Below are 12,591 nucleotides of genomic sequence, written 5' to 3'. Positions count from 1 at the left end.
CTTAAAGAGACCGGTGTCCCAGCAACTACGTACTGGGCAACAGATTCTAGCGTCTCAATAGGAGAAGCTGAACGAGAGCACACATGACGGCCGTTTGGAAAGCGATGGACATCAGCCCGCACCGACAGGCGGCGGGCAGAGTCAAGAGACGGAGGGGAAGGATGGGAAGGAGGAACGGAGGGAGACGAGAAAGAAGACACAGGAGACACGACAGACCGGGTAGAAGGAAGGGGAACCCCAGACAGAGGACTAGGAGGAGGATCCTTCGGGAGAGAACCCAAAGGAACAGAGGAGGGGGCAGTGGGCGTATCAGGGTCCAAGGCCCGGAAACGGTTGTGAGTCTGAGGAAGGCGGGAAGGACGAGGAGAGGAAGAGCGCAACACGCGAGCATAAGAGATATTAGTATAAGGCGGGAGCCGGCGAACCTGGCGTCTTGCCTCAGGAAAAGATAAACGCTCCCGGTGCTTCAAGTTGAGGACGGCTGCCTCAAGCTTGTAATGGACACACGCACGGGAGAAGGTAGGATGGGCCTCACCGCAGTTGAGGCAACGAGCCTGGGGAGAAGTGCACTCCGACTTAGAGTGACCTTCGCCACCACACAAAGGACAAAGAGAGACAGTCCCGGAGCAGCGGAGGGCACCATGCCCAAACCTCCAGCACTTGTTACAGAGCCGAGGAGAAGGAATGTACTCCTGGACAGAGCACCGGGCACCAGCAAGAATGACAGAGGGTGGAAGGGTCCTACCATCAAAGGTAATCTTCACAACCCGGAGGGGTTGACGGTGACTACCACGAGGGGGACGAGTAAACGTGTCCACCTGGAGAATAGAATGGCCCTGGGCAGCGAGGATATGTCGAATATCGTCGTGGCAGTCGCGCAGGTCCCGAACACCGGTCGCAACATGGGGCGGGAGCAAAATAGTGCCAACACTGGCATTCAACTGAGCGTTCTTCGAGACCCGAACATTTGTCTCGCCAAGGCAGGATAAGGCAGCCAAGCGGGAAGCAGCATCCTGAGAAGGAGCAGCAACGACACGTGTACCGAGACGAGTGGGGTTGAAAGTAATGGAGGCATCCACGGAATCAACGAGATGTCGATGGAGGGAGAAATCGTCAGGAGGCGCAGAATCAAGAGGGAGGAGATCAAAATATTTGGCCCACGAAGCGGGACCAAACAAGGCTTGATAGGTAGCAGAACTGGAAGGAATCGAGCGAGGGCGGCCGTGACGAGGACGGCGGTGAGAACCCCCAGAGAGAGAGGGGTTAAAAGGCGCAGTAGTTACAACTAGAGAAGGAGCCGCGCCAGGGGACGAGGTAGTCACCACTGGGGGCTTGGGGCTCGACCCAACCACAGAGGAGGGAGGGGAGCCAGGGGAAGGAGTCAGAGAGGCCAAAGGAGGAGCAAGGTCGGGGCCCAATGCAGCGGAGGCTACAGAGCCCGGTCTTCCAATACGGACCGACTCGGGGGCTTGGTCGCCCACCCCACGAGCCTGAGAAGGTAAACCAGAAGCAGCCGAAACAGGGGTTATCATCATGACGAAAAGAAGAATTCATTCACGAATGTGCTCCCACACCCACCATGGAGCCACAATTAGAGGCAGGACACCCAACAAGAAGCTTACGCCGATCTTGCCGAGGCCTCCTAGGGGTGCGTCGTGAGTATACGCCCCACAAACGCCACCTTAAGAAACCGACAGTCCGTCGAGATCGGGTTCAGTGACGAAAAGGGGATTGACAATAAAAGGTTCCCCTCGCTCTCGACGTCGGGTACTACAGTTCTACGGGTGCAAGAGTATGCCTCCTCAAGCACCCGGGCGTCAAAATAGAAGAAGACCAAGGGAAGAACCAGAACGAGCAAAAGGTCGGCAGGAAACGGCAAGCAGATAGGAGAAGAGGGGGGAGAAAAACGAAACAGAAGGAAAAGATGCCCAGCAGAATTGGAGAGGACGGCAGCAGGAGCACAAGGCTAGAAAAGGACAGAGGACTGTCCCAAGGAGCATCACACTCCGACAGCCGCCCACTAAGCCCCCACACGGCGACAACGAGCTGAGCGGGGAGGGGGGTGTGCCCTGGAAGTCCACGGACGTACCGGCAATATAGCGTATGCTCGCAAGTAGGTCGTGTAACAACCACAGACCTCTGATGGGTATACAGTGTTTCCCGATTGTGCCTATAGCACCACTGCACTCCACTGGTACTATCCCGCAAGTTCTTCCAGAGAGGTGGGACCCAAGAGCCAGAGCTCAAAAACTTTGCAAGTACAATCAGGAGAGCCCTACCAGGTGAGTACATAACCAGCACCACAACCCACACGCCTCATAACACGAAAAAGGTGAGTCCCCTGAATGACTCTAGCATGGGATGGACATGCACGTGAGTGAGACTGGAAGGGTTGAAAACGGGACAGTCACTGGTGTGCGAACGGTCTCAGTCGTACAGAAATATACCTAAATAAAGACAGGTATATAAACATCTCCGCATCCAGCGCCCGGCCAAAAGACGCCAGACTGCAGAAACTCACCTGTCGACCGGAGGCACGAACGTGACAACTCAACCGTGCCCAAAAGATCCTGAGAGCACCGCCAGGTGAAGAAGCCAGAGCCGGACCCGCAGGAGAGCAGGGTAGAGGTGAAAGAGGCGGCCCACACCCATGACACAGGGAAAACCTCGGCGTCCTCCCCACAGCTGGAAACCAGGAAGCCCCTGGATCAAAGGGGCACATACCGCAGCAAGGGAGAAGAGCGAGAGACGAAGCACCTGAGAAAAAAAGGGCGCAAAACACCAGCACTGAAACACACCGCCCAGACCAAAACAAACTCCACTGCGCATGCACATGACACGCTGGCCGAACCGCACAATCAGCTCTGCGGGAAGGCGCCAACCAGGACTACTGCACTAGAAAAGTAGCCAAAAGAGGAAGCAGGAACAACAAAACTGGCCAACGAAGCGAAGACAGAGCCCAAAAAGGTACCCAACCGGGCCACAAGTAGCCCAACAGGGCCATAAGTAGCCCAAAACGGTGACTCAGACGAGGGGCCGGCAGACGTTCCAATAATGCGGGAAGTAGCGAAAACCTTCCCGAACCCTTGAGAACACAGAAGCCAATACTAGCCCCGAAGGCGCACAAAGGCACAGGTGCGGAACCACCCGACTCAAAGGCCAAGGAACCTAGCCCGAGGAGGGGCCGACGCCCAACAGCACGTACGGCGAGTGGGAAGGAAAGACCCCACTCCGCGTAACCACAAGCCCCGCCTAGAGAGGAAGAAACCCCCCCCCCAAGGGATCGTACGGGGCCAAGGGCCCCCCCAAGTCAGCCCCGGGAACCTACACGACAGGCCCCGAGGCCGAGCCGTCCCCCCAAAGCCCCGGCCGCACCAGAAAACCGGGGCAGCCGCGAAAACACTAAGGAAGGGAGCCCACTGGCAGACTCTTACAACACGGCTCGATGAACAGGCTCAAATGCCCCCGTCACTACCCCGGAAGGGGAATTCCCTGAGACTGCCCTTGTCTCAACACCATCAAACCCCGCCCCGATCCTACAGACGGTAAGGAACCGGATGCAGGCAGGAAGGGGGATCCAGGGGAAAGACAAGGGGGTATGGAAGGAACCGAAGCAACCAACACCCCCAAGTCCCAACACGAACCAAAACGGGACAGGCCCGGGGCTCCCAGGGAGTAAACCACGAGAACGTCGCCACCACCAAGGCTCAAAGTGCAACGCCCCTGCTGCCCGCACCCACTTAGTCAGCACAACCGGGTAACCGAGCCACAACAAGCAACAAAACTCGCAGGACTCTAGGTCAAAGGTGTCACCAACCCCACAGGCAGCAGACGGAGGCAAAACAGAGAGTCACCCAGAGACAAAGGGTGAGAGCAACCCTCAAACTCGCTGGAAGCGAGGGGGGACTCTGGGGTCACATCCATCGGACCCACGTGCCCCCAGGGGTTTCCCAGGGTCCCGAGCGTTTACTATAAGAGGACTCGCGCTCAGGTAATCCCAGGCAGGGTACTGCTAACAGGCGCCCAAAGTCAAACAACTTTCTAAGAGCTAAACCCCCGGAACGTGTACACTCACGGGGACCTAGCAGGGGGTACCACCTTAAAATACTCAGAACACAAGGAACACAAGGGGCAAGAACGAAGGCAGACCCCCCACCAGGTAGATAAACAAAAAGAAAAAGAAAACCACGCAAGAGGACAGCGTACCCAAGCGAAACAGAGCCGGCTGCCATGATTGGTAAAGACAAGCTGCACAGTACCCTGCGCCCCGCCAGTGCAAAACTGCCCCTTACCCTAAGGCGAACAAGAGAGACAGAACACCCGAGCACACAAAGAGCGGCCGAAAACCAAACAGTAAACGGCCTAGCAGGGGCAGGACCCAAGGAACTTGTGGAAGGTGGCCCCAAGAGCTTGGGGCTTGGGACTTGGGGCACCTAGGGAAGGGCACCTTACAGGGCACCTAGGGAAGGGAACCCTAGGCGCATGCAGCCCGAGTACTGGAGACTCACTCCCGGCTAACGCACCACCTAGAAGACAGACATGCAGCGAGTAAACCTATACTCGCTCCATTATCTCATCATCATAAAGGCATACCTAATTAAACAAGCTATAATCCTATCCTTGTTTACAGGTAACGGTTTTTCCACCCTCCTATCTTACTGTGAGGTGTAGTAACCGTATATAAGCCAGCGATTTGAGAATAGCAGACCAGTACAATCTCCAGTCAAGAATGCAGTACTCTGTGTAGGCAGTTCTAATCGACCCAAGACGCTACAGCTTCGACACGGAGCAGGCAGCAGACTACGACCTCGTCCAGCTACAACGCTCTCCCACATAGAGCTCCACGACTCCGGCCACACTCAGCTCTGCTCTGCTCCAGGCTTCGTCTCAACGTCTACGACACTGCTATATCCAGGACTACTAAATAAATATGAAACTCACTAAACAAAGTATCTAATCAACTCAACAACGTAACATAAATATACGTTACATTGGTGACCCCGGAGAGTTTCGACGATACCCAGCCACGACGGACTACAACATGGACTCTCACTGGACCTCTACTGCTGCTGCTGTTTGTTGTGGACCGCAGCCACCTGTCATGGAATGTTGCCAACACCCTCGCCACAGCTATGATTTTCATCGTGATCATCTCTGCATTTTCATCTACTACGGCTGGCTGCTCCACGATCGCTACTCACTCATCTGGCAGCTTCATCAGTAACTACATAATGTGGGATCTACAGACTGTCCTGCCGACTCTCCGTCGCTGCCAGGGGACTGCTTGTCCTATAGGGACGCCCACGAAAGCTACTCTTTCGTCAGATTCATCTACACGTTCACTGCATTCTGATACTCTGCCGACTCAAGCACCTTGCGCAGTACAGGACTTACAGCTTGCTTTCCGACTCTTCGTCGCCTCCAGGACAATTCAGCCCTAGCAGTGATTCCCTCGTTGTCCTAACTACGTGCCTACATTACCTCCTATTGTCCTGATGCCCGAGCCCATCCGCCCTGGATCTAAATGCTCCCCCAGCGACCAAAGGACGCAACAATCATTCGCATTCTTCTCTTCTGCTACACCGAGCTTGTCCACACACTGCCTACATCTTATGGTACCAGACTACATGTTCCACAGCAACCCGTTCTCGCAAATTTAATAAGTCAATACTGACTTATTAAATATGTGCATAGGTGACATACTTAACATAATAGATACCCTTAAAAAGATTCATAGAAAACACCGACCTTACCTAACCTTGTTAGTATCTTAAGATAAGCATCTTATAGCTTCGTAATTACAATTATTACCTAACCTATAATAGGTATAGGTTAAGTAATAATTGTAATTACGAAGCAATAAGATGCTTATCTTAAGATACTAACAAGGTTAGGTAAGGTCGGTGTTTTCTATGAATCTTTTTAAGGGTATCTATTATGTTTAGTATATCACCTATGCACGTAGTTAATAAGTCAATATTGACTTTACGAATTTGCGAGAACGGGTTGTCCACAGCGACCCAGGGAACAGTAGCCTCGTGTTTTTTGTTATATTGTTTTCTTCCATTTATTGGCAGGGGGGAGTCCTGTAGCGAGTAAACCTATACTCGCTTCATTATCTCATCTTAATATGGCATACCTAATTACACAAGCTATAATCATATCCCTATTTACAGGTAACGGTTTTTCCACCCTCCTATCTTACTGTGAGGTGTAGTAACCGTATATAAGCCAGCGATTTTTTATTTATTTATTTATTTATGCATATACAAGAAGGTACATTGGGATTGTAAGGATACATATGGTAATTACAATCTTGTAAAGCCACTAGTACACGCAGCGTTTCGGGCAGGTCCTTAATCTAAGAAAATTTTAAGTAGGTAAATACTTGCAAAATTTATAAAAAATGATAACCGTTACAAGGAAAGAAAAAAAAAAGATGAGAGAAAATTGTAGGTATATTAAAGCACATAGGTAGCTCAGATTGATTGCAATGACAGCGTGAATGGTAGTTAAAAAAAATTGGTAGGCACAACACAGCATATGGCTAGCACATAAAAGAAGACAGCAATGAACACAATGATAAGGTTGTTTGGGTCAAATACATAAAAATTAGGAGATTGGGTAACACTAGGTACAAAGCAAATTTAAAGCTCAGTGTAGGAAACTAAGAAGATGAAATTAGGTACTTTTTGGTTTTGCTTTTAAATAAGGCAAAAGTTTGACAGCTTCTCAATTCACTAGGGAGTGAGTTCCTTAATTTTTATTAATGATTTGAGATTAAGGATTAGGGATTTATAAGATTTGAGAATAGCAAACCAATACAATCTCCAGTCAAGAACGTAGTAATCGGTGTAAGCAGTTCTAATCGACCCAAGACGCTACAGCTTCGACACGGAGCAGGCAGCAGACTACGACCTCATCCAGCTACAACGCTCACCCACATAGAGCTCCGCGACTCCGGCTACACTCAGCTCTCTGCTCTGCTCCAGGCTTCATCTCAACGTCTACGACACTGCTGTATCCAGGACTACTAAATAAATATGAAACTCACTAAACACTGTGTATCTAATCAACCCAACGACGTAACATAAACGTATGTTACAGACACTACACTCTAGGTACAGTGCTGAAACAACTACTGGAGCCTGAGCACATAACCGGTGCCCATAGCATCAGCCGAAGAACTGATGGGTGGATAGCCGGTGTGGGAGGTCTGGGGCTCCCCCTTCCCCCTCCTGGGGAGGGGGGAGCTGCGCAGACAGCGGCGTGGTGACGTGTGACATCATACTAGTTTGCTTGTTTTCTGTTGGGGAGTTCTATCCACTAGTTCGGCTTTAAGTAGCAATTTTAACCAGAATAGGGGTTTGTTTTGGAATGCTTACCTTTCTGGCTGCTTGACCCGGTCGATGGCAGACATAGAATGCTTCCAACCACAAGGGGGTTTCTATAGGTCATTGCTCCCCTTGCCTCTCTGAGGGGGCCAGGTTCTGGCCGTGGTCCCCGGTAGGCCCTAGAACTCCATACACATGACTGATGCCAAAGTCTGACGTTAGCATATCAGCCTGGTAAAGCTCCGGGGAGCCGATGGGGCTCCCCCCAGAAAACCAGTGTTAAATGTAATGAAACGCCATTTTCTGGGTGAGACCCAGAGCAATCCAGTCTGATATGGATATATTAGACTTTGGCATCAGTCAATGTGCAAGAAGTTCTAGGCCTACTAGGGACCACGAGCCAGAACCTGGGCCCTTCAGAGAAGCACGAGGTGCAATGATCTATGATAAAATGAAAAATCTAATTTTTTGTTTTTGGGAAATTGTTTTTTGGTATAAAAGTAAATAATAAAATAGTTTATTATATGCTATTGTGATAGTTTAGAGTCATGGACATGATTTCAGTTAACACTTTTGTTTGATGTTAATTTTTGACCATTTTGGAGAATTTTTGACACAATTCAATATTTTTTTTCTCCTTTCTTATTTATGCTATGATGATGAGACTTGGACCAGTTGGACCAGTTGAACCAAATTTTGTATACATCTATTCAAAAAAGTTTGACTGAAATCAAACCAGTTTTCATTTATATACTAATTGTATTTAATACTAATGAAATAACTAATACTAAGTACTAAATACTAATTTAAATACTAAATCATCTCAATACTAATTGAGATCCAAAGCATAAATTGAATTGTAAAAAGGAAAAAAAAAAGAATGAAAATGATTACATGATGGATAGAACCAGTAGAAAATGCAACAGAACAGTAGGAAGAATTTTAACTAAATAAAAAGATACAAATTTTCTTTATTAAGAAAATTGTATTTAACTTATATTTCTTTAAGTTTATACATGGCAGATATCAGCAGCTAAACAAGTTCGTCAATAATCAACGTTTGAAAATAGCAAGACAGGTTGACATTTAGGAGGTAAGGTAGGTTAAATGGAGTTTATTAGGTAGTGCAGTACTTAATTTTTCCCTTAAACTGGTTGAGAGGGGTACAGCCTTTGACATGACTGGGAGGGTCATTCAATTTAGAGGACATGGCAAACCTAAAATCTGATGTAAATCGATTCTTTCAATGGGCCACAGATAATAATATAACATTTAATTAAAATAAGTTCCAGCTCCTGCACTTTGGAAAAAAAAATGTAAAAACAGACACCATAAATAAAACAGAATTGAACCACATTATAGAAAGAAAATGCAACGTAAAGGGCCTTGGAGTAATCATGCTGGAAGACGTTACCATTAGAGAATACAATAATGTACCTGTTATGACGAAGAAAAATGGGAGGTTGGATAACAAGAGCCTTCCAAACAAGGGATGCCATACTAATTATAAAACTTTTCAAGACACTTGTGCTCTCTACGGTGAAATATTGTTGCACACTAACAGCCCAGCCCCATTACTAGTTGGAAAAATGGCCGAATTAGAGCATGCAAGGATCCTTTACCACTATAACACACACTAGAAATCATCTAAATTATTGGGACCAATTACAGTTCTAAGTCTGTATTATCTAGAGCATATGTGAGGGAGATACATAATAAACTACATGTGAAAAATATTAGGTATGCTGAGGAAGAGCTATCAACATCAAGGTGCCCAAGACTTTTCAAAACTCTCCCGCTATATGCATAACTGGCCAACCTCTCACGGTGTTCAGGATACAACTCGAGATACACCTCCAAAGAATACCTGATGAACTAGGCTGTGATTAATATGTCAGGCGGCAAAAAGCAGTGTCCAACGGCCTGGTTGACCAGATGACCAACCAGAAGGTCTGGTCAGAGACTGGGCAGCAGAGCCTCTGAATCCCTGGAACCTCCACAAGGTAAGGTCTTCCAGGACCTGACCAGTCATCAGACATCTCAGTGCTGGCAGTGTAAAAAAAGAACTGTCTACAAGTCTGAAGAGGATTTCAAATACACAACATTTAAGCCAGTGCTCTTGCAAAATAAGAATATTACACATACCAAAATGCTTTTTTAGACATCCATACAGAGTTTATTGCTTCCCCATTATGTTAATAACTTGGTGTTATGACTTTACAGATACCGAAGCATTGTCATTGAGTAAATTAACAATGTTACGTGATGTTCATTTATGTGCTAATTAAAAGAAGACAAAGTTAAAGTGATTTTGTATGTAGAGACCATTGTTAAGTTCAAAAACATTTCTAGTTACAGTGTGGATGATGACATTGCAGAGACATTTATTAAGAAATTTTATGTAATTACAGGTATTAAGTAGGAGCCAAGTATTGCAAAATATTTTATTTATAAATAATATAAACTAATGATAGAGCCTAAATAAATAATAATTACACATCACTCAAATCCATCAGGAGATCAGTAAGTTAAAGAACCAATCAAAACCATATAGTCTATTCCTTTTCCTGGTAATACAGGCCTATAATGACCATACCTACCAATCAAATAATGCTCAAATTTAGGCCTTTACATGAACATTTAAAATCACCACAAATTTCAAATATCCTTTTATATTAATATACTGTCAGATTTAGGCATTTGTAAATAGATAAAATAAATACAGTACAAGCAGTACCTAAGCCTTCAATGAAATAATGTACTCCATATTATAATAAACATTGATTAGTCAGACTAACATACTGGAGTGAACAATATGGAATAAAGTGCAGAATAGAACCAGTGAAGAGCAGGGGGTGCCATAAGCAATCAGAAAATACTGTAAAAACATCAGAAGTCTTAGGTTGTTCAACATACTCCCAGCAAGTATAATAAACATAGAAGGAACAACTGTTGACATCTTCATGAGAAAACTAGATAGTTTTTTCAAAAGTTGCCGGACCTACCGGGCTGTGGTGGATATGTGGACCTGCGGGCAGCTCCAAGCAACAGCCTGGTGGACTAAGCTCTCACAAGTCAAGCCTGGTTTCAGGCTGGACTTGGGGAGTAGATGAACTCCCAAAACCCCATCAAGCAGGTATCAATATAAATACCACGTTCTGGTTTATAAAATGCCAGTTTCTGGATAATGCAAATGCTAGGTTCAGGCTAATATAATTCCATAATACATCAATAAAATTGTCAGGTTGAGGCTAATATACTTACCATATTTAGGCTAATTTAACTTTCAGCATCATGAGTTTTATAATTGTTGAACTAAAGATAATTTAACTGCCAGGTTCAAGCTAATATATATATATAATTGACAGTCAGGGAAATATAGCTGTCAATCAGGCTGTCACTTAGACTAAATAAATTGCCAGCTGATATGATTGCCAGTTACAGACTAATATAACTGCCAGTCAAGCTAACATAATTGCCAGTCAGGCTAACATAACTGCGAGTTAAATGCTAATACAATTGTCAATGAGGCTAATAAAATTGCCAGTCTGGCTAACAAAATTGCCAGTTAGAGAATAATGAAGTTACCAGTTACAGGATTAGATAATTGCAAGTTACAGGATAAGATAATTGCCAGTCAGACTAACATAAATACCAGTCAGGGGGACATAATTACCAGTCAGGTTGTCATAATTACCAGTCAGGCTGACATAATTACAAGTCAGGGTGACATAATTACCAGACAGGCTAATTGTCATTCAACTAAATTTAATTGCTAATTAAGGAAATATAGCCTAGCTGCTAAAGTTAGGCTAAAAAAAAAAATTCTAACTCAGACAGTCACAAATACTAGTCAGGCTACTATAATTCCCAAGTGATTTATATTTTTAATCAAAAGTATTAAGAGTAGTATAAATAAGCCTAAACAAAAATAAAAAATGGACTTGAGTTTGCACAGGAATCTGATGAGCTTTTAATTCCTTTGTTAAAATGAATTTATATTTCTCCTGCCAATAAAATGGTTTCATCTTGAGTTCATTTCAAACTGTTTTCTACCCCAGCTCCAATGTTTGATCATATTACAACAAAATGTCAAACTTAGCTGCGGAGATTATATGTTAAATAAGGTTCTATAGAGAACAAAAACAGAAAAAAATATTCATGTGAATATGAAGATATTCAAAACTGTTTTATCTTTGTTAAAATTAACATAGTTTTTTTTACTTTTGAACAATTTTCAGTTTTTGTACACTGACATCTTCTCTATTGCCTGGTCTATGAGCACCTAATTTCTACACTGACATCTCTAATTCTTGCTTGGTCTATGAGGAGCACCTAACTTCTACACTAACAGCTTCTCTAGCTCTTGCTTGGCCTATGAGGTTCACCTAACTTTCATAAAAGGTAAATTAATTTACTAATATGTGCCTCATAATACCTTAACATTCTCTGAATTATCTTCTGTACGCGAAGTGTTTAGCCTATCATCTGAATGTATCATCTTGTGCCTCTTAACATGTCTAAGCAGATTGCATCTCTTCCCACACTCTGAACTCTCATGAGGTCGATCATGTGAATGCACAAACATGTGCTCTATTATAGCTCCACATGTTCTAAATTTTTTGTCACACTCGGTACATTCAAAAGGTTTTTCATCCACATGCACCATCCTGTGATGCTTCATACTACCAAGATGACTGAATCTCTTCCCATACTCTAGACAATCATGAAGTTTGTCATCCGAATGCACTAACATGTGTTTCTTCATATTTCCAAGCTGACTGAACCTCTTTCCACACTTTAGACACTCATGAGGTCGATCATGTGAGTGCACGAACATGTGACGTATTATAGTGCCACGTGTTCTAAATTTTTTGCCACACTCGGCACATTCAAAAGGTCTTTCATCCGCATGCACCATCCTGTGACGCTTCATACTTCCAAGATGACTGAATTTCTTCCCGCACTCTGGACACTCATGAAGTTTGTCATCCGAATGCACTAACATGTGCCTCCTCATATATCCAAGCTGACTAAATCTTTTCCCACACTCTGGACACCCATGAGGTTTGTTATCCGAATGCACTAACAAGTGACTCTTCATATTTACTAGATGGCTGAATCTCTTCCCACACTCTGGACACTCATGAGGTTTCGCACCTGAATGCACTAACATGTGACGGTTCATTACTCCAAACTGACTGAATCTCTTCCCACACTCTGGACACTCGTGAGGTTTGTCACCTGAATGCACTAA

At 45.2% G+C, this 12,591-nt stretch overlaps 1 protein-coding gene across 1 annotated transcript; it reads right to left on the bottom strand.

The window, feature by feature from the left end:
* Positions 1-11,763: 11,763 nt before the first annotated feature.
* LOC138351329 (zinc finger protein 154-like) lies at positions 11,764-12,270 on the bottom strand. Its single transcript, XM_069303031.1, has one exon. The coding sequence runs from the start codon at positions 12,268-12,270 to the stop codon at positions 11,764-11,766; it is 507 nt and encodes a 168-aa protein (XP_069159132.1).
* Positions 12,271-12,591: the final 321 nt, after the last annotated feature.

Source organism: Procambarus clarkii, chromosome 5 (genome assembly GCF_040958095.1).
Source record: "Procambarus clarkii isolate CNS0578487 chromosome 5, FALCON_Pclarkii_2.0, whole genome shotgun sequence".
Classification (NCBI taxonomy): Eukaryota; Metazoa; Arthropoda; class Malacostraca; order Decapoda; family Cambaridae; genus Procambarus; species Procambarus clarkii.
Note: the sequence above shows the minus strand (reverse complement) of the source record. Positions and strands in the feature narration are given on the sequence as shown.

Excerpts from the sequence above, each read along its gene's own strand:
- LOC138351329 (XM_069303031.1), bottom strand. The coding sequence starts at position 12,270 with ATGAAGCGTCACAGGATGGTGCATGCGGATGAAAGACCTTTTGAATGT.